The 20,776-nt window shown below is 41.4% G+C and overlaps 1 protein-coding gene across 3 annotated transcripts in view; it reads right to left on the bottom strand.

Moving 5' to 3' along the window:
• frmd3 (FERM domain containing 3) overlaps positions 1-20,776 on the bottom strand; it is a 51,885-nt gene that overhangs the window by 4,590 nt on the left and 26,519 nt on the right. For all 3 annotated transcript variants that reach the window (XM_086206306.1, XM_086206304.1, XM_086206305.1), the window contains exons 6-13: positions 19,813-19,936; positions 18,079-18,166; positions 16,615-16,703; positions 15,869-15,932; positions 12,497-12,585; positions 10,541-10,615; positions 8,686-8,754; positions 8,419-8,543 (exon numbers count right to left, since the gene is read on the bottom strand). In XM_086206306.1, the coding sequence (XP_086062432.1) occupies positions 8,419-8,543; positions 8,686-8,754; positions 10,541-10,615; positions 12,497-12,585; positions 15,869-15,932; positions 16,615-16,703; positions 18,079-18,166; positions 19,813-19,936 (723 nt within the window). The remainder of the gene's footprint in view (positions 1-8,418; positions 8,544-8,685; positions 8,755-10,540; positions 10,616-12,496; positions 12,586-15,868; positions 15,933-16,614; positions 16,704-18,078; positions 18,167-19,812; positions 19,937-20,776) is intronic.

Below are 20,776 nucleotides of genomic sequence, written 5' to 3'. Positions count from 1 at the left end.
GGTAGAAGAACAATAGATTTTGGAACGGGTCAAAGAACTGAGTCTGACCTGTGTTTGAGAAAGTGTAGCATCAGAATCCCTGTAGCTGAATTATTACATCACACATTTAACGTTTTCGTTACTTTTCTCTTCCACAACTGTTAACTGCAAAACAGTCTTACACTGCAAGCACATCTGACTTATATTTTACGGCATATAATACTCATATATTTGTAAAGAACTTCCCTGTGCTCTTTTGATCCACCAACAGACAAAGATTTAAGGCCACGGTGATCGATCAGTTACCATGCCAACTGATTCTAAGATGAGTTGAGACAAATTTAAAAAAAAGACAGATAGATAGACAGAGAGAGGGAGAGGGAGAGAGAGAGAGAGAGAGAGAGAGAGAGAGAGAGAGAGAGAGAGACTAGACCACCTGAAAAGAGAGTGGCGGCAGCTACCATGGAAACAGAATCATCTAAATGGCAAACAGAGTGAAGTTGAAGAAGAGATGGAAACAGAAATGATGGAGAGAAGTAAGGAAGAGGAGGAAAACAACATAACGGAAGGAAGCAGAATGAAAAAGACCTCATAATCTAACGTGATGATTTCAGAAACATTTTCCATTCAGTTCTTTAGCGTGAGTCAAACAAAATGCATCCTAATGTAATTATCTGCTGTTTGGCACAGATGTAACCTTTGAAATGTTTTTTTTTAAACAATTGCCACACATCGTTTCGGCCCAGGCCTGGCGTCGAACCTAATTTATTTATCACCATCATCATCATCATCAGAGCACTTTTTTTCCCCCAAGATAATCCCAAGCAAGCATCTCACACTCAAACAAGTGGCCACTAATGCTACATTTTGGAAGACACAAGACGGCAGATTCAGTTTAGGAAAAAGACCTTTCCATGTGCGCCTGATGTCAATCGCAGGAAAAAGGTCTTTCACAACCTCTGTGCAGTTGAAGACAAATGATTACAACCAGAAACACAATACTCATTTTCACCGATGCTCCTTATTTGCATCTTTTCATGGGTACCACCTGCTTTCTGCCCTGTTAGCTCAGACGTTAGCCTCCCCTGATGATTTCACTGGTGCAAGGCGTTAGATTCCTGCGTGGCCAACACTCAACACAGAAACGCAAATGAGAGAGGGGTCGTCCCCTGTCATGCAAGTGTAGACAGAGTCATATATCTCTGTCATGTAAACTCCACATCATCACAAAACACCTCCAACATATATTTATCTGCAATAGATAACGTGCAGGGATCCACCTGTTATTAACTCCACCGTCTCTTTATTCCACTCTTTTCCTCTCCAGTTAGGTGGATGCCAACCCTCAACTCAACTTGTCCACCCGGAGTAGCACATAAAACTTCTGACACTCAAGGTTTTTTTTTTTTTTTTTTACAGTCTTAATACTGGATGTCAGCAAGCCTATCGTCTCGCTTTAAAATGACTTTCAACGTATTTTTCATCAGCTTTGTTAGAGATGAGCAACCTGGATGTTTTGTTTAACATGTCAAAACTACTGCAAAGTCGAACCTCAGCAACATGTCAGTGTAACTGCAGACTGACTCCTCTGATGCACGAGAGATTAAAAGCAGATCATCATTGTCAGCTGTGCAGCTTCATCTATAACATGATTGAGTGTCAGGCTCAAGGACACTTCAACAGAGTGTCAATGTGCCAACAGATGAGTCCAGCTGGCAAAGGGACACCCCACCACTGAGTCTTATGTTCCTGAAACAAGTCTTAATCTGAATATTATGGTTAAGAGTCAGCAATACATTGTGAAATTATCAGTATTTCTGACTAAAAACTAAGAATGTTGTACTGACTCGTCCCCACACAATAACTAATTGATATAAGACCTTATAAAGTACATTATTGGGGTTTCAATTATATAAAGCTGTCTCCTAAAAAGTTTTTCTTTGCCCTTGTGAATATTTTTCAATCAGGAAACCTCCTTCTTAAATAAAAGGCCCCATAAAACCTTAAGAGCAGTAAAACATTAAAATGACTCTAATTAAAGCTGGTTATTTGAAGTTACGGGAGCTGACCTCCATGACGATCATTCATACATCCCGTTTTCAAACAGCCTGCTGCTTGCGCTTTAACTACATAACAAAACCCATCACTGTAGAGGTAATGCTGAGGCTTAATTTCGTAGAATCAAATACAGTCACAGTTTGTGAGTTCTCCATACTGTTCACACACACACCCAGACACTAGAGCTCCGGATGACAGATCGCGCCAACAGTTTGCATCAGGTGGTTGCCACAACAAATCAGGCAATCCGACTGCAGGGATAAACTATTCCTTACATTCAAGTCCATCTTAGTATTTTTTTGGAAAAAAAACAACAACCCATGGAATCTGTGCTTTCGTCCTTGAAAACCAAGCAAACTTCACTAAAAGCTGATGAAACTTCAGGAGACTTGAAACTCAAGATTCACTCATTGAATGTGGGCAGCAGTTTGTATCTCTGGCTCTTATATCTCTATAGTTGCCGTGTTGTCTTACTCTGCTCCAGTGCAATCCCCTGATGTTCTGTACTGGTTCCAGCGATGCGTCCCCCACGTCCCACCAGTCGCACATAAACATCCCGTGCTGTGTGGTTGGCTATGCGTAGATGGAGGCTACGCCGTGTTGTAATCTTCACCTGGCACCTCAAGGCCTCGGCAATCACTATTGATGCTGCCCGTTCCTCTGAACCCTCCACTGGTTGGAAAACTTCAAGAGGCCCAGCTTGTGCTGCCTCCATCTCCTTACCCTGCAGTCTCTCTGGACTCATGTCCAGCCCGAGTCCCCCTTCCTGGTCACCATTGTCAGGTTGGCTGCTTACACCCAACTCCAAACTGCACTGCATGAGGCCTCCTCCAACATCGCTGCTGTTTCTGTGCTCAAGCACTTCCATCACTCAGTCTAACGGCAAACCTCAGCTGTCTGCTCTAAGACCTCCACGTTGACTGACCGGGCTGCCGGCTGTTGGCACACACACACACACACACACACACACACACACACACACACACACACACACACACACACACACACACACACACACACACACACACACACACTTGAGAGACAGTGAGAGACACAGTCCAGATACATTCTCTGTCTCTGATTCACAGACATGGAAGAGCCTCGTGTGAATGCCAGAGATGGTAACAAAGAGCAGAGGGGCATTAGAGGCAGATCAGTCCCAAAGCTGCAGTTTCTAAATATAAGCAGGTGGTCCTGACTGGAGAGGGGCAGCTAATCTAACTGTGATTACAGACAAGCCTGACCAGGATGGGATGGGGATCACTTTCTTTGCCTGTGTTCAAGTCTGGCTTTATCTTTCCACCTATCAGACTTATTTATTGAGGTTTTTCACTACATTGTGTGTTTCTGTGGTATCACTGATGCCTGGTATCACTTTTACTTTAAAGAAAAAAAGGAAACATTTTAACCTTTAAATGTTATCTCGTGTTTTTGATTGCAGGAGAGTGGGTGAAACCTCAAATGTGACACACAAGATGTGTGTGTGATGATGCATGTGTGGATTTGGATGTTTTTTGTCGACAAGAAGGGGACAAGCTGCACAAACAGAAGAAGGTCGGCGCTGAACTTGGGTCAGCTTCCTGTTTCCCTTCTAATGACAGAGATTAGAGCTCTGAATATAGACAGAGATCCTTGACGCGGAGGACACTTTATCCACATGTCCTTGCAGCACATCTGTTTTTGACTTTCAAAAAGGTGGAGATATATTTGAACAACAACTATCAAGGTTCACCCTCGTTCACAGATTTGCTCATTAAAACATAACGGAAGCATCTCAGTGGAAAATGAGAAAAGATTTGAATTTGCCGGAGAAGATCACGCCTCACAGACTTTCTCCAGTTTTCTCAGGAGCTGCAGGGGAAGCCAGATGCTGTGTCATGAAAATGACTTTGTCTCGTACAGGTGTCTTGCTAAAACCCAAGATTTCTAGAAGTCAAGTGCAAAAATAAGCCAGTATATTTTCTAAGGAATGTGCGGTTATCCATGTTAGATATCTTTCAGATAAGTCCTATAATTGGCTGAAGACTGAGGTGTGTTCCGTGAACATGTCATCTTCCAAATCAAGGTAAGACTGAGCCTTTTGACACAAGGCATTTATTGTGATTATGATGCAAAAAATAAATAGATCAACACATTAAATAGCTGATCGAATTGATTTAAAGATTTTTTACTTCACTCCTGAAGCCCTTCATGGCCTTGTCCCAGATATCTCAGCTGCTGCTCCCCTACCGGCTGTTGTGATCCTCAGGCAGGAACCTGCTGACTGTTCCCACCTCTTGATTAAAGACTAAAGGAACAGAGAATGTGCTGCTAGCGTTCATCTGCCGTGGAATGACCTGGCATGCTGCATCAGGATTTTCTCGTATAGGTTCAATGAAATGAAAAATATTTTTTTCCCAGTTTTAATCCCGTGTCCTGTGAAAGAAATGATGGTAAAAAGATGGATATATCTTTTGGACTATAACATGACTCTGGTGAAATGACTACTTTCGAGATCAGAATGTGATCTAATTTGGTCTGATACGATTTGGAAAATCTCGGGGGGGGGGGGGGTTACGGTGTTACATTCAAGTAATGTCATGACTTTTCTGGAAACAAACAGTTGTGACTTCTCAAAATCACTCTTCTGATCAAAGTCATTCCTGATCATATCCTGGGTGTTTTATTCATGACTTTCAGTCATTAATTGTTTCAGTCATTAATTGCTTGTCCCTCTTTTATATCATTAATCATGCATTATATTAATTATAGGTTTTTATGTATAAAGCATTTCACTGATTTTGATCGCATTTGATCTGTTTGAATCGGATCTTAAACTTGGAGGAATGCAAAATCTTAAATATTTCTATGATGGCTCATGGCTACAATGGTTTAATTTTTTTTTTTGCAGATGATGAATTATTAAACATTGACTACTTTATTGGGAAGCATATAACCATGGAAACGAGGTGTTTTCAAACTGAATGGCATCACGCAGCCTGTATCCTATCAGTGGAGCTTGAGGCTCTTTGTTTGATGACCACATCCTGTTTGAGAGATCTTTGACCCTGAGCCAAGACAAAATTGATTTTCCTCCAAATGGGTTAAGGGGGATACGAAATTGACAAGAAAGAATGAGAAAGACAGGTGAAAGAAAAGAGAGAACATGCTCGTAAATTCAGACGGAGGAGGCAGGAGAGTGGAGAAGTCCATCACAAGTCAGAAGACAGTGATTGCACTTCATATTGTGAAGGCCTAAAGAGAACGACTGGGGTCAGCACCAGTGCGAGGAAGGAGGCGGTGGAGGGAGGGTAAGGATGAAGGGAGGGAGAGGATGAAGGGAGGGAGGGGGACTTAGGTAATAAGAGATGGAGGACCTCATATCCGTGAAAGACAAAGGGTCATGTCCAGTGGTGTATGCATAGATGGATGGATGGAGGGAAAGACGAGATAAAATACAACATGCTCTTTCCAAGGTGGTGATGTCATTAACCAGGTGCATTATGGGATCCAGGAAGAGGTGAACGTTTGACCCTCAATGCTCAGAATCTTGTTTTAGATTTACCCAACAACTTTAACACTGTGAACGGCATTAACAGTGTGAATCGGGCACAGTGACACACTGTACCTGATCTGATTCACACTGTGCATTTTATTTATATATATATATATATATATATATATATATATATATATACACACACACACACACACATACATACACATATACATACACATATACATATGCATATATAATATCTATCTACTGACAGGTATTCAGACACAGTACATGGTCTAAAACACTGCTGTACTGGGTGGTGGGAGGCATGTCTTGCATCAGGATATGTGACGATTAACGCAGGTGAGCCAAATGTTCAAACCTATGCATTGTTTCTTTTCGCAGCATCCAAACATCCAAACATTCACATCCATTTCACTGACATTGCCATGTTGCTGACAGTTAATCCTCCCGATGACCATCCAAATATACTGAACTTATTGCTGCAAAGGACAAATCTTTATGTTAAAAAGAGATGTTAATTAGGCAAGCTGCCCTCTGTCAGGCTTTAGTTTTATCTGTCTTCCGTAACCTGATCATCTTCCTCCCTTCCACTTGTTAGGCTCCTCTTCATCCTCATACTGCCAATATGCTCCCGTCTCATATTACCCTCATGTCTTTCCACCCTGGCTCTCATGGTGTTTTGTGGAACTTATCCTCTTCTCTTCCTGCCTGCTTTCTTCTCCTTAACAACAAGATTAATGCTTCAATCTGATAACAGGTCGCAGTGGAGAGTGTCTGGAATAATAACTGAGAATAATGACTGGGAGTAACGGGAACATGCGCAAAAAAAAAAAGAAAGAAAAAACACATCCAAAGGGAAATACTGAAACCCAGTGTGTTGTGAATACGTTTATGGATGACATAAATTCATTCTGAGAAGGTGAGTCGCTGATGTGTCATGGCTCGACTCAGCCATAAACCAGACAGCCGTCTTATTTTCCTCGTTGTTGTGAAGAGGAAAGTGATGCGAGCTCAGCCGGGAGGGTGGCGTCAGCTACAGGGTTTGAGCGAGCAGAGAGAAAAAATTGTTTGTGGCAAGATTGAACTTGTTCCCACAATTTTATAAGTTCATGTTCATACAATAGAAAGTTTTTCATTTTACTGATTTTAAGCCAAAAGATTTGACTTGTTTTCTTAATTTGACTAAATTGTGGCCCTGAGATCTAACTTGTTTCCACAATCTAGTAAATTATTGGCTACCAAAGATGTTTCATCTTGTGACGATAAATTAATCAAAGTGTTGGAGCAAATTATGTCTTGTAGTACCGAAAGATCTTTTCCTCTCTCTATGGCTAATCCAGGTTTCCATAGTTAGCGAAAGAATAACCACCCTCATTATATCAGAGTTTCAAAATAATTTCCTGGAATGTCGACTAAAAACATGAATATATTCTGTACTAGATGCAGGTAGACAGTTTGTAATTGGTAAACTGCCAAGGTTTTTATTTTAATCCGTTCCTATGGTGACCTTGAGTCCTCCAGCAGGTCAGTTGAACATGCAAAAATCCTTACTGTATCCTCAGGTGAGAAAACAACAACATGAGTGGAAAAATAATGTTCCCATCACTTGAGTCACAAAATTAAACCAGTATTTTGGGCTTTTCTTTCACCGAGACTGAAATATTCGCACCGAAAATCAAGTTAGTTCTAAACTGGAAATTCCAAGCATTTCTTCAGCATTCATAACAAATTATTGGGAAATAAAGTTTGTGTACTGTGTAGTCTGTTGCATCATGTGTTCTCGGTCAGTCTGCTTGTTTGTGTGAATCCTGAAGTGTTTTTCTTTTGCTGCCTGAGGGGATGCTGGTCCTGCGGGCTGGAGCCTATCCCAGCGGCTTTCAGGTGAGAGGCAGGGTTCACCCTGGACAGGTCACCAGTCCATCACAGGACCAACACATGTAGACAGACAACCATTCACACTCACAGTCACACCTACGGTCAATTTAGAGTATCAATCAGCCTCGTCCCCTCTTGATGTCTTTGGACTGTGGGAGGAAGCTGGAGTACCAGAGAGAACCCACACAGGAACAGGGAGAACATGTAGACTCCACACAGAAAGATCCGGTGCCTGAGGTAGAACTCGAACCCGGAACCTTCTTGCTATGAGGCGACAGTGCTGACCACTGCACCACCGTGCCGCCTTCAAATATGTATTGGTTTATTGCAAATAATTAAATTGCTACTAAATTTTAAATGAGGAAAAGCCCTTAAAAATGTTATAAATTAGAAAAAAATGGATCATGGGAAAAGATGATTGCACATATTGTTGCATGCACACACACACACACACACACACACACACACGTGGTATAACACACAACAAATTGAGACGATAGCAAAGTATGGATGTGCTCCACTTGCATTCATATTATGAACCTGTTGACCTCACACACATCCATCTACAGACAAATGAACAAGCAATGGCTGCATGTAAAAACAAAGTAACCAACCGTTTGGAGCCACATGAATAGCTTCTAATTGAGTTTCCCTCATTATAACCTAAGCCAGCTCTTTATCTCAGCTCCCGTGATGTCACAAAGGGGCTTTGCTTTGTAAAAACACTCACACATCCACATGGACAAACACAGACATGGTGGTATCCTGAGGGAGGATCATGGGAAGGGTATTTTTAGTATGCTGCAATTGGTGTCTCCAGGGAGACGAGACTGATGGAGGGATGGGAGCATCAGCTGCTCAATTAACACTCCGTCTGTGTGTGTTGCATGTGTGTCTGCTGCATCCCACACATGGGAGAAGCCATGTGACTGTCCTGAGGTCTGCGGAAGAAGGACATGGGTGTGTGAATGTGTGTGTGTGAAGTATAAGCAGGGTCCTCCTACCATTTTCTGTGGCTGTCTCTTCATATTCATTGGTGGAGGGCAGTGCAGGCACCAGTGGTTCCATGTTCATGATGAGGTTCTTATGGCTCAGGGAGTTAAAACTTCTACTCTGACCAAACTGGGCTCTGAAACACACACACACACACACACACACACACACACACACACACACACACACACACACACACACACACAGGTTTGTGCATTTGTTGTGTCTTGCATAATGAGATTATTTCTGCTTCAGATGCTGCCGGGTCTTGTCCTTACCGGCGCACCTCAGGTGGCTCTCTCTGAATTTTAGAGCTGGCTTCTATCACCTCCTTGGCTACTCGTCCACTGACGGGGACAAACACATATTTCACAAACTTGGAAAGACACAGACCAGGAGGCAATAGTTCAACTGCAGTAATTTGTATTTGTCTATACCGATATTACATTTTAATCACAAACATCTTTAGAAGATGGACTTTTAGTCTGGGTTTTAAAGTGTGTCTTGGCCGATTGGATCAGAGACGATGGCGCTAAATAAAAGAGCAAACAAACACCAAGAAGTATTGCGATCCAGTCATACACGTCACTTGCTGAGGGACACGTGTCTTCAAGCATCCCCAACAATGATGTAAGAGGAAAATATGGCATCAATTTAGGGCATCGTGGTTAATTCTTGAAAATCTCCCCATTTTAAAAGCAAGCTCCTGCTAATTGAGCTCTTTACAATGGGAATACTGTGTGCAGGGCCTTTTGACCTTGTAGCGGAAGTCATGTCTGCAGTAATACTATTGTCCAACAATGACACAAGTTAAATATTTCGGAATAAATAGTACTTCCACAGGTCCTAGATAGATGTGTTTGTACCTTAAAATTAAATCTTGTAATGGCTGCTGAAACCTTCCTGATGTTTTTATTCGTCTGTGTCTTTATCTTTAAACCCAGTAGTGAACAAGCATCCTGGCTACAGACAACAGCCGCAGTGGTTTGTGTAAGAAGAGAGTGTCATTTTTCAACCATCTTGCACTTCCTCTTGTACTCGTGCAGTTTGTTGGGCGGCCTGTTTCCTGCCGGCGGCGTCAGCGGCTCCATTAGTCTGAATGTTGGTTGACTGGAGTTTCTGGACTTTGTTCAAACCAGCAGGCTCCACTATGCCACCCATGAGTCTACTGCTGAGATTGATGGCTCAGTCATAAATTGGTGAGTCAATGAAACATCTAGGGAGGTAGACACTCAATCTATAGCTCAGAGGACAGTGACACACTGCGTGCTGGTAAATATGGGCTTATACTGAAGATATGCTGTACGAAGAGGGATCCCTGAACATCAGATCCACTGTAATCTGCTCTGCTTTATTTATCAGTTATTACCATATTCCAGAACAAAGTCCACCACATGCTACTACTTATTCTTGAGCTCTTACGCTGCTGAAAAAAAAATCAAAATATTACCAGCAGACTATAAACCCAGTAAAGAGCTTTGTCTGAGAGGAGAATCAGGGCCGGGCATGGCTTCATTACCAGGCTTATGTGCAGGATTTCCTGAGATATTAGGGTCAATAAATATTATAAACCAATTTCAGGTTGGATGAAGTTTCTAGTGCACAAAGAGGGGAAGTGCTGGATGTGCCTGTGGGGATTAATGTCATTAAACTAGGACAAAGTTGATATGATTCATTGATTTTTGTCACTCGTAATAAATCACGAAGATGTCATAGAAAATGCCTGCATGAACTTTTAACTCTACATTAGTTGGCGGTGGCCATAATGTGATAAAATCTCATGGCGTCACCACAGAGACACCAATATTTCAATAAGGGCTAAGATTCTATTTTGTAGTGGGGCTAACAATTCCCTAGTTCAACGATATCACATGAGGGGCAGGTTGGGACGGCGGTTGGGACCAACAAAATACAGACTTTACAGGAGGAGATGTTTGTTCATCTCCTGTTTTTATGAAGCAAATGGGACTTGTTTTTAAATGAGATCCCCCATTAGCTGTCCGTGGAACACCTCTGTGGCTCTTGTTTGTTTCTCCCTCGCAATATCAAGTCTCCTCTGCATGCAATTCTGTCATCACAGTGACTGTTCACAATAAAAAAAAAAGACATGAAATCTAGTGAAAACGAACTCACCTGTATCTGAACCTGCTCCCTTTGAAGAAAATGTTGCTACTGGAAACTGTCTTGATCTGACTCGACTTTGCACACCTGAAAGAGAGAAAGAAAGAGAACAAAAAAGACGACAAGAGCTTGATGGTGACAAAGTATCTGATGCACAAACACTGAACAAATCATTCATTCTCTTCTTCTTGATTTTATGACTTTGTATACAGTACTCTTCATCACTGTTGCTGAGTGACTGTTGGTGCTGAGACAAGTCTATGAATAATCATGGTATGGAGGTGTATCAATGTCTGTCACTGCCTTCATTTACACGCAGCAAGAGAGCGTAAAACGCTGACTCCAGATGCGAACGTGCTGCACCCGTAAAAAGAAAAAAAAACAACTCTTAAAACGTACTAATATTGGCACATACCACATGCATTTAAGAGAAAATGCTACATACAGAAAAACATCAAATTCTACAAATCCAACCAGAAAGTGTTGTTTACACAATTACACTTGAGAGTGTAATGTTTTGAATAATTGGGAAATGTTAGTGGGCATGTAAACCAGGTCTGTTTCACACTGCATAAAAACCTCCACGTTTGGTTGAGGGTCTTTCATCGGCAGCGGTGGGGCCAGCAAACATCTACTCCCCTCAGCTGTGTGTTCTCAAAGCTCTGCTTGGCTGCCATTTACAAACTCAATTCACCCTGATTTGATTAAGCAGCTCTGATGCTTGTCTGACATCGGAGACGACATCCAATCCCCCCCCATCTGCCTCACAGAGGCACATGAGCTGCTGTCATTAATAAGTCAATAAGCAGGGTTAAACATGCAGGAGCTCTTCCCGGAACACTGTCTAACTTTAGAGCCACGTAGTTCTTTTGTAAGCTTTTTATTTTATTTAAAAAAAAAAGAAGATGACACGAATGTGGGGAAATGTTGCAATACTGCAGCAGAAAATGCAATAGATAGCAATTAAAGTAAACAGAAAACATTCAAATTTAAACTTGCACAGTCAGTAAAGCAATGAGGAGGACAATGGGAACAACTCTTCTCCTCTGGACTAAAATTTTGTTCAAGTTGATTATTTTCATCATTTTGGGGGGGAAAAAAAGGTTGTCTTATTCCAATTTTTTGTGACAACAAAAACAACAACAAAAAGATGTCTGTGGATATACACTGAATAGCCTGGAGTGAACCGAAAACTACAGCCGCGAGGTCCAACAACTGCTCTGGAGCTTTTGATTGTGTCCCTCAATCATCCTCAGAAATCAAAGGTCAATTCATTTTAAGGGAATTCTCTTCCATGTTGGCTAAGAGGAAGCTGCTGTCCTGCAGGACTTTATAGTGGGAAAAAGTGGGCATGAAAAGCTGCTGGCTGAGGCTCTATACTGATTGGTCAGGACTAGACTTGAACTGATGTAAGACCCCAAAACTATGACGACACCTACATCTCAACACAGAGGAATTACAGATTGTAGCCATTTTTTCAGGTTCCATTCTGCTCTTCTTCTGCTGTAGACAAATTGTTGTTGATTTGTCAAGTTATCGTTTGGGTTCAAAGAGACTCTCTTCTCAAGATTATATTTGGAGCCCAGTTGATACTTTTTAAGCTCAGGCCATCTTCGTTACTGAAGTCGGAGGAATAAACATGTTGTTAGGGGACAAGAACGTCCTTCGTGTTGATCTTGCGTGTTTGAAGACAATGAGCTCCAGGGAGATACCGCCGCTCCTGTCACTCTTGGCATCACCTCACACTTCTTTTGATTCCAGAGCAGTGACCTCGGAGCAATCAGCTGCTCCCCACTGAGGGATGGCAGCATATTTTATAGAGGAGCAGGAATGTAACATTAAGGAAAGTAGTATTTGCTTAAAAGATAAAGGGAGAAAGGAAGGGAAGGAAGAAAGGAGAGAGAGAGAAACAGAGAGAGAGAAACAGAGAGAGAGAGAGAGAATATGTATATATACATGCAAACGCACTTGTAAAAGGCCTGGTTCTCCACGCCACACTTCCATAAGTGCTTACACGCTGCAGGCGTCGAGGTATGAAATGTCAACACCAGTTTCTTCTGCAAAGAGAAGGACAAAAAAAGAGAAAGAGAGCGACAGCAAAGACAAGAAATGAGATTACTGAAATATGTGAATAAGGACAAGGACGACAATGTGCTGAACACGATGAGAGGGAGCTGTGCAAATGCTAACCCGCAGACCCAAAGCTGTAAGCTAAGCAAGATGTGAGACAGATAAGCCATAGAGTTAAGGGCCTGTAGATGCAGAACAAGGTTTTTATGGGCTTGGAGGAGGGGTATATTCCTGTAAGTGTCTAGTTTTCAGGCATGTGTGTGTGCGTCTGGTTATATGAGACACCAAATCAATTCTGCTCTACAACAGCGGTAGACAGTGACAGAGAGAGGAAGAGGAAGCCGGAGATCAATAATAGGATGGAAAGTAAAAAGTAAGGAGTTACATACTGATGATACATTTTATAATAAAAGAAATATATAAATCATGAATGGGTCCAGAAGACCTGACGTTAAAGTTGTGCTCTGACCTTCCTAAAGTGGCTCCGTCAGCTGTATTGCCCAGCCCCCTCTGTGTCACGGATCAGTGTGTATCAGGTATGTGGTTGATTACAAAGTGATTTACACACATGTTCTGCAGCAGCCATGTGTGTGTGTGTGTGTGTGTGTGTGTGTGTGTATACATGGTCGCAGGCGTGTTAAGAACTTGAGAACAAATTATTTTTGGTCCCACTTTGGAACCTTATACTTCTAGAACTATGATATCTAAAATGTACAGCTCTGACTGCAACTTAAACAGCGATAAAATGACACTGGAATTCAAATTGTTGCCTTTGAATATCATGAGCAAATCAAAAGTTGCCGTCAGCTCAAAGTGGGACAGATAAGCTAAATAACGGTGCTGAGGGCGAAGAGTGAGGTCATGCAGTGATGGATAATACAGAATCAGCTCAGAAACCAATAATAATCCTTAAAGCAGACGCACACACAAAAAAAAAAAATGACATGGACGTTGAATACACACTCACACACATATACACAAAGAATCTACCAGACTGAACACAATGTCTACATAACAGGACTTGGACAAATTTAGATTATGCACCGAAAATATTGCATAATCGAGTTTACTCAGAAGTAAAGCTTAGAAACTCATTTGATACAGTAACAGGACACAGGACAGAGAAGTGAAATGTAGACCCTAAAAGCAGCATTAAAACAGACACCAACAGAAAAACAGTCAGATGGAAGGAGCTCATTAACCTGCTAGAAACATCTTTTTCTGAAATGGTTTGTGAACACTATCATGCAAAGTTCTAGTAGTGTTTTCAGAGAGGGTTCTTTTTGTTGTTGTTATTTGTTCGTTTTTGTCTGTCTTAGGAACAATATTCTATAAAAAAAAAATTCTAAAAATGTTAGGGTGATAATCACCATGGTAACATCACACCCTAAAATGATTTAAGCTTTTTTTTTTGGGGGGGGGGGGGGGTATAAAGCCTTCCATAGATTGATGGAGAGGAAAATGTGCTGAAAAAGGCCTGACAGTCCGGAACCGAACCAGTGGGCCTCTGTGGTACGAACCTGGACCACTCAGCTGTTGGGTCAGAATTTCAGGAGCAACTTTTTGATGCTAGAATGTTCTTATTTCAGAGCAGGACAGCAAGTTTCACACACATGGAAAAAAAAACAACAAATTTTGTCACCAAATTTTATGAAAAATACTTTAACATTACTAGAACATTATGAAAACATTCATGTATCTCTTTGACTTCTTAGCTGGGCCGGTCAGAGTTGTGTGTTTTGTGAACATTCCCACAACACTCGCTAACCTACAATGTCTAATAATCTCTTAAAAGAAAAGATTTGGATTTAAAGAATGTTTTAAGGATGTTTCGATATAATGTTCCTGTCACGCAAAATGCTTTTGCACACAAGAACGTTTCACTGCATCATTCTGAATAAGGGACATTGTTGAAGCAAAAGTATGTGTAATTTTAAACATTCATAAATAACTGAGTGCTGCAGTCATAAACATTTTGTCTATATCAGCATTAAACCCTACCAGCACATTAATTTGATTAAACATCCCCTAAAACATTCATTTAACTCTTGGTTAAAACCTGTTTAATTAAGACATTATTAGAACCCCCTGAGAGTATTAGCTAATATTGTGGGGACATTTCCTGCTAGTTGGGCATGGACACAACAGAAAACACACTTACAGAACAAAGAAATACAAAAACAACACTGAACAGTCAAATAAATAGACACGGACAAAGACTTCCCCGAACTCACAGGTGAAGTGAGGTGAGGACGGGACAGTGGGGAGAGGCGTCAGATTTAGGGTTGTAAGTCCAGTCGTGTTTAATGTTGTTACTGTTAATCATTTACTCACCAGTGATGACTATGTTTACACACAGAGAGAAGAGACAGAAACACAAAGATAAAACTGCATCTTCAGCCGTTCATGAGTCGACAAACAGGCAGACAGACTGACAGATTGAGCAGAAATGAGAGAGAAGCTTCTGTAATGAAGGAAAGAGTTATGAGATTGATTGATTGATTGATTGATTGATTGATTGATCCACGCTCTGGCTGGATGGACTAGAGATCAGCCCAGGTTTAACTGCAGTAATGAGCATTTCTGGGAGACCTCTAACTGAATCATTAAGGGTTTCATGTGTGAGTCAATCAGCAATGTCAGACACAATCAGCTGCGGTCGTCACAAAACAAATATACGCAAATATGGGGGAGAATGAACTCGAATCAGCTGCAGAGACGATGATCAACACTGGAGGTGCATGAGGCATGTGCTCCAAATACAAGACACCTCGTCTCTTAGTGATAGCTCATGCAAATGTATCAAATAGGACACATTTTATGCCTTTATCGGGTGAAGGAGTCTTATATTTGAACATGAGTCGACACAATGGCAGAGAGGAGGTTAGTCATAACACACCCACCATCCTGGTACAGTGAATCCTGCCTGTTAAGGAGATCTGAAACAGTGACACACATACACAGTGCATGTGTGATGGTGGACAGGTTTACGCAGACAAACACTACAGTTCATAGTACATTTATCTGATGTAACCATGAAGAAGAGGATAGGAAGGAGAAGAAAGGTGAAGAGAATACACGCAGAAGGTCGGGAGTAAATCCAAATGAAAGTCCACATGTTGAGGTTCAGGTGTAACCGGTCAACATGGTAATGATTGCAGTGTTACAGAAACTCCACAGTTGAGGAGGAACCTACGCATCACATGTCATTCTTCATCTTCGCCTTTATAAAATCAGAAGAAGCTGTACACCGGAGGATGCTGCACTCACCTCCTTCTGAATCCCGATGACGTAAAAGGTTTTCCCCTCAAACTTCAGCTTGCTGACATCAGCCCTGTGACAAAAAAAACTGTTAGGACTTTTAAAAAAAACATGCACGTAAACAGTTGTCATAAAAAATTAAAAGAAGAACATCCACAAACAGTTTAGAAACGTAATGGAGAACAGGTTTATTTTCTTCAGCTTATAACTACAACACATGACATTTACCTCTTGGAAAGTGGTAAATGTTTTTGAACAACCAACCGACAAAATAAAATCATCAATGTCTTTTGACATTGCAAGTAAAAGCCTGTCTCACAGCTTTGGTGACTCACACACTGAGTTGTTCTAGAAGTATCCAGTTTCAACTGAGCAGACTAAACTGAGCTCAGCACTTCATTGTTACACTTTGATTTTAAAAACAATGCTCCGTACTGACAAGTGAAGTCAAATATCGTCATTTTTACACCCCTGTTTACTGGTGCCACTGTCAGGCTGCGTTTAGCTAAGATAATGTGACAGGATATCCTACAAATCTAACGTTTGTTTTCTATATATAAATGTTACACTGAACACTACAAGATGCACAGAGTGAGGAGGGGGAGGATTAAGAGTTGAGAAATACTCCAGGATTCTTCAACCTGGCCTGATTGTCCTTTGTGTTTTGGTTCGAACGATTGACAAGAGCCAAACAAATCTGAATCATTCAAATGGCCTGGGGTCGAAAAACACAGTCATTTCCTTTTAATTTGTACCATTTGAGGAGGTGGATCCTCTTGTTTCCCTGGAAGACCACAAAACCAGTGGCTGTGAACCCAAGAAAAGCTGTGGAGCCTGTGAAGTCCTACAGGCACACACACACACACACACACACACACACACACACACACACACACACACACACACACACACACACACACACACACACACACAGAGGTAATTCTGGGATGCTGGGAGGTGGAACAACAGCAGGGGAGCAAGCGGGCATCAGTGATCTCCATGGTAATGGCACCTACACACCAATCACTCGTCTGATTTAAACTTCTACCCCTACGTTTAACTTGCAGCGAAAATACAGAGCCCATGAAACTGATAGAGGCTAGAGCTAAACAACAGTACGGCTCAGCACTTTGTTGTCCTTCATCTCTAGAACCTCCTTTCACAGACTGAGGAATGACTCTTGCTGGGTTCTTCTCATTTCCTTCCTCTCTGTGATACTCAATCTACATACATTATGAAGCATAATGTTGCAGTTCCCCATAAAAATGATATTTGCAGCAAACCAAATTGAAACCCCTCTCTGAGAAGAGATGAGCGGATGAAGGGGATCCTTTCCAGTAACTAGCATTAAACATCTTGTTAATCTGATAAGCGTGCTTTGATATGTCTGGACATGAGCGTGCGTCCCCATTTCACACTCAAGCTGATTGACAGTGAATGAATGCCGGTGGGAACAAGCTGTATTATACAGCTCAATCACAAACATCGACACCAAGACAGCAGCACTTATATCAGATAGTAACCAAAGTCACAAGCTTTGTTGTAAATGCAATACTGTCATCAGATCTATGAATTCGATTTACGTTCAAAAGCAGTGATTTTCCCTGACAAATCTACAAGAACAGTGGCTCCTTTAGAGGTTCGAAGCGGAGAGATGAAAGAACTGTCAAATCTTCCTTCATCACTCGGCATCTCTCTCTAATCCATCGTTTCTGCTCTCAGGTTTACTGCTGGGATGTTGTGGAGTCAATCATGTGTTTAGTAACCTGTTTAAGATGCAAATTGAGGGCAAATAAGGGTGGAACAGCAAGTGTGTATACGGTGCATTGTCAGCAGAGCCACTGAAGCTTCAGAGTGGATTTCCACACAATTGCATGACCAGTGTTGGGAATGAATTGCTGCGACTGTCATATACATTGAATCAATAATGTCAAGTGACACGTCAACGATAGCACTGCAGCTATATACTCCTACAGTTTCTTGTACTTGTCATTTGTGGTATTTGTCGTGTCATTTAAATGTGTTTAATGTGTGTCAAACTCCTAAAGACAAATGTGAGAAAAAATATTACGCCTGTAGATAAAAAACAGAATTAATCCCAATTCCTGGGGCTTAAATAGTCACTGTTAGTGATGAGGATCACTTTGATGAGTACAACTTTACCGTACCTGTGTGTTGTTGTTATGTAGATATTCAAGTCAGTTTCTGGCGTGTCCTACCTTGCACGGGTGAGGGTCAACTCCATATGTTTCCAGGCTGTGAGACCTTTGCAGCATGTTTAGTTCTGCTAACGCAGCACATTGGCCCCTGTAGGAGAGAAGAAGTTTATCAACACAGTGTGTTTCAGTGTGTCCTCAGATGTTTGGTTACAAAAATACATTGTTAATTTCTTTAAATTACAATTTGCAACATCACTCCAGGGAAGGAGCAGTCAGTCTTGAGTGTCTTCAGCATGCATCACTATTATGGGTGTGTGTGAGGGGCATAAGTCCACTTGTGACATGTGCTGAGTGGTATACCACTGCTCTGAAATGTTCCACTTCATAAACCTAAAATCTACCATCACCTTCTGTCAGACATAGTTTTTTTTTTCAGCAAAGGACTATTTGCAGCCCTGCCAGGAGCTAGCTTAGCTTTAACAACAGTGAGTCTTCATGGATGGACTGCCTGAGAGTGAAGGCGGGGGAGGGAGATGGCGGGGAGGAAGAAGTACGGCGATAAATGGAGCACACGACCAAGGAGTTTTTGAAAAGTTTCAGGCAAAAGATAATCTGAAAGTGGCTGCTGTGACGTTAGCTGACGGTCTTCCTGTGGTCTCCGTGATGGTGCAGCTCAGGAAGGCTAAAAATCTTCTAACACGTTTGCTGCTTTTAGCGCTCAAGAAATTTGCCCAGACGGATGATCTGCGAAAACAGACTTATTAACAGGCCAAGAGACGAGTGTTGCTGCATCCTCGCTCATTAGTCTAAGTGCTGCAGACTCCAGTGAGTAATGCATTCTGCTATACTTGTCCAGCCCTCAAGCAAATAAATCAACTTTTAACTTGTGCACACATACATGCGACTGTATAAACCCATTAAATACTCCCTTGGCTACGGAAATAAACTCACACACACCTTTATAAATCACCTGAAGTCTCTCTCAAGTGCTCATTAGTTATCTACATGCTGTTAATTGTGTCAGTTGGACCCAGTGGGGCCGACCGAGGGCATCTCTGTGCTGTGGGAAATGAAGGATTTGTCTTTGATGTTTATAATCGCTGCAAGTGTGACAGTCTCACACCGCACACCATCGTTCATGAGCTGCAGCAACGATACAAATAAACACACACACCCCGAGGGAAGAGATCAGAGTGTCTCATGAACTTTTACTGGCTGTGCTGAAGAGTAGGACTAAGAAAGGGGGCATTAAAAATCAACATAATCTTTTTCTCATTTATGCAATATACTGCAGTTTTATTCCACAGCTGAGTTCGCCTTTGAGCCAGGTTTAAACGTGTTAATCTTACACACTTGGCAAAAGTTCAAATACAGCCTGAAACATGTCAGGGTTATTAGATAAAGACTGAAGTTTCTTTTCAGCTGAAACATAAGACATTTATAAAAAAAACACATGACTCTAGCAACCATTTCACACAATAATTAAATCAAATTTTTAAATAAAAAGTCATTCATGCCTTACTAATCATCTCTAAATAAATGTTATATTCTATTTCTTTTCAACTTGATCAAAACTGAAACACATTTTGCAACACAACAGCCACAAATTTTTGGGTATCATGATGCTCTGTGTGCTTGAGCCAGCAGAGTGAAAAATGTGATGTCTGCTGGCTGTTTGGCAAAGGAGGAGCCCGGGACTGAGCATCCACGCCTGTCACCGATATCAAAATGCTCGACTGATAATAAAGAAACCGCGACAACACGCAGCCCCAAAAGACGTATCATCTCTCTTACCTAAGCTCGTTCTTGTGTATTTCCATAATCTTCCTCTCCAGTTTGAGGGATTGTTTGGGGAACAGCTTGAAGTCTCTGATGTAGTCTGATGGGTGCTCTTCTGGGTCATAGTCCCCGAGCTCGGCTGAAAGGAGAGGGGTGAAAACGGTCTCAAATAAAGCTGGAATATGAATCAAATCATTTATAAGCTGTTATTCACTATTGGTTTTACAGATTTGTATCAGCAGCAAATGTGCTGGTTACTAAAACCCAGAGTATAGCTGTGATTACTGGCGTGTGTGTTTCCTGGATTGCTAGTAGAATATCATGGAGTGATTTTGATAGAATTTAGTAACAGATAGATAATATTACAGGGAAAAAGGTAACTTTAGGTGGTGATCTGAAACAATTTCGGGAACCTGAATTTCTAGAACATTTGCAGAAAGTAGCAATTAATGGTACGTCTGGAAATGTCATCAACAAATTTCTATAAAAAGTGCACGTTAAATAATTGGAAAAGACATTTCAGGAAATCTTGATCGTGTGATTGAATCTTAGAAAAAAAAATTAGCATGATTTGAAGAAACTCTTCGGGGTGATGAGTTTTCATTAGAGGCACAAGTATTCAGCTCCTAGAGATGAAATGGATCATGTACCAGAAGGCATTTGGCATTTTGGGAAGATAAAGCAGATTTCGATGATTCAATGTTCATTTTCTGGATACACGTAGCATTCTTGACAGCAACACATGGTATTTGAGAGCTCTCCAACTTTTAATATATTGTCATTTCCATAGCAAGTCAGTGACCATCAAAGAGGTGCCACGTAAACCTGGGTTTGATTATCAGTTTAACGTGATCCAGGATACTCACCTCAGATTGAAAGAAATCTTTACGCTGCACATTACACTTCAAATGCTGATGCTGGCTTTCATTCTTTTAAAGTTGTTGTTGCAAACCACAGGACTCAAAGGTACAGAGGTTGA

Source organism: Aulostomus chinensis, chromosome 6, assembly GCF_037954235.1.
Source record: "Aulostomus chinensis isolate RoL2024-O1b breed Wild chromosome 6, RoL_Achi_v1.0, whole genome shotgun sequence".
NCBI lineage: Eukaryota > Metazoa > Chordata > Actinopteri > Syngnathiformes > Aulostomidae > Aulostomus > Aulostomus chinensis.
The sequence above is the reverse complement of the archived record's forward strand: the minus strand, read 5'-3'. Positions and strand labels throughout refer to the sequence as shown.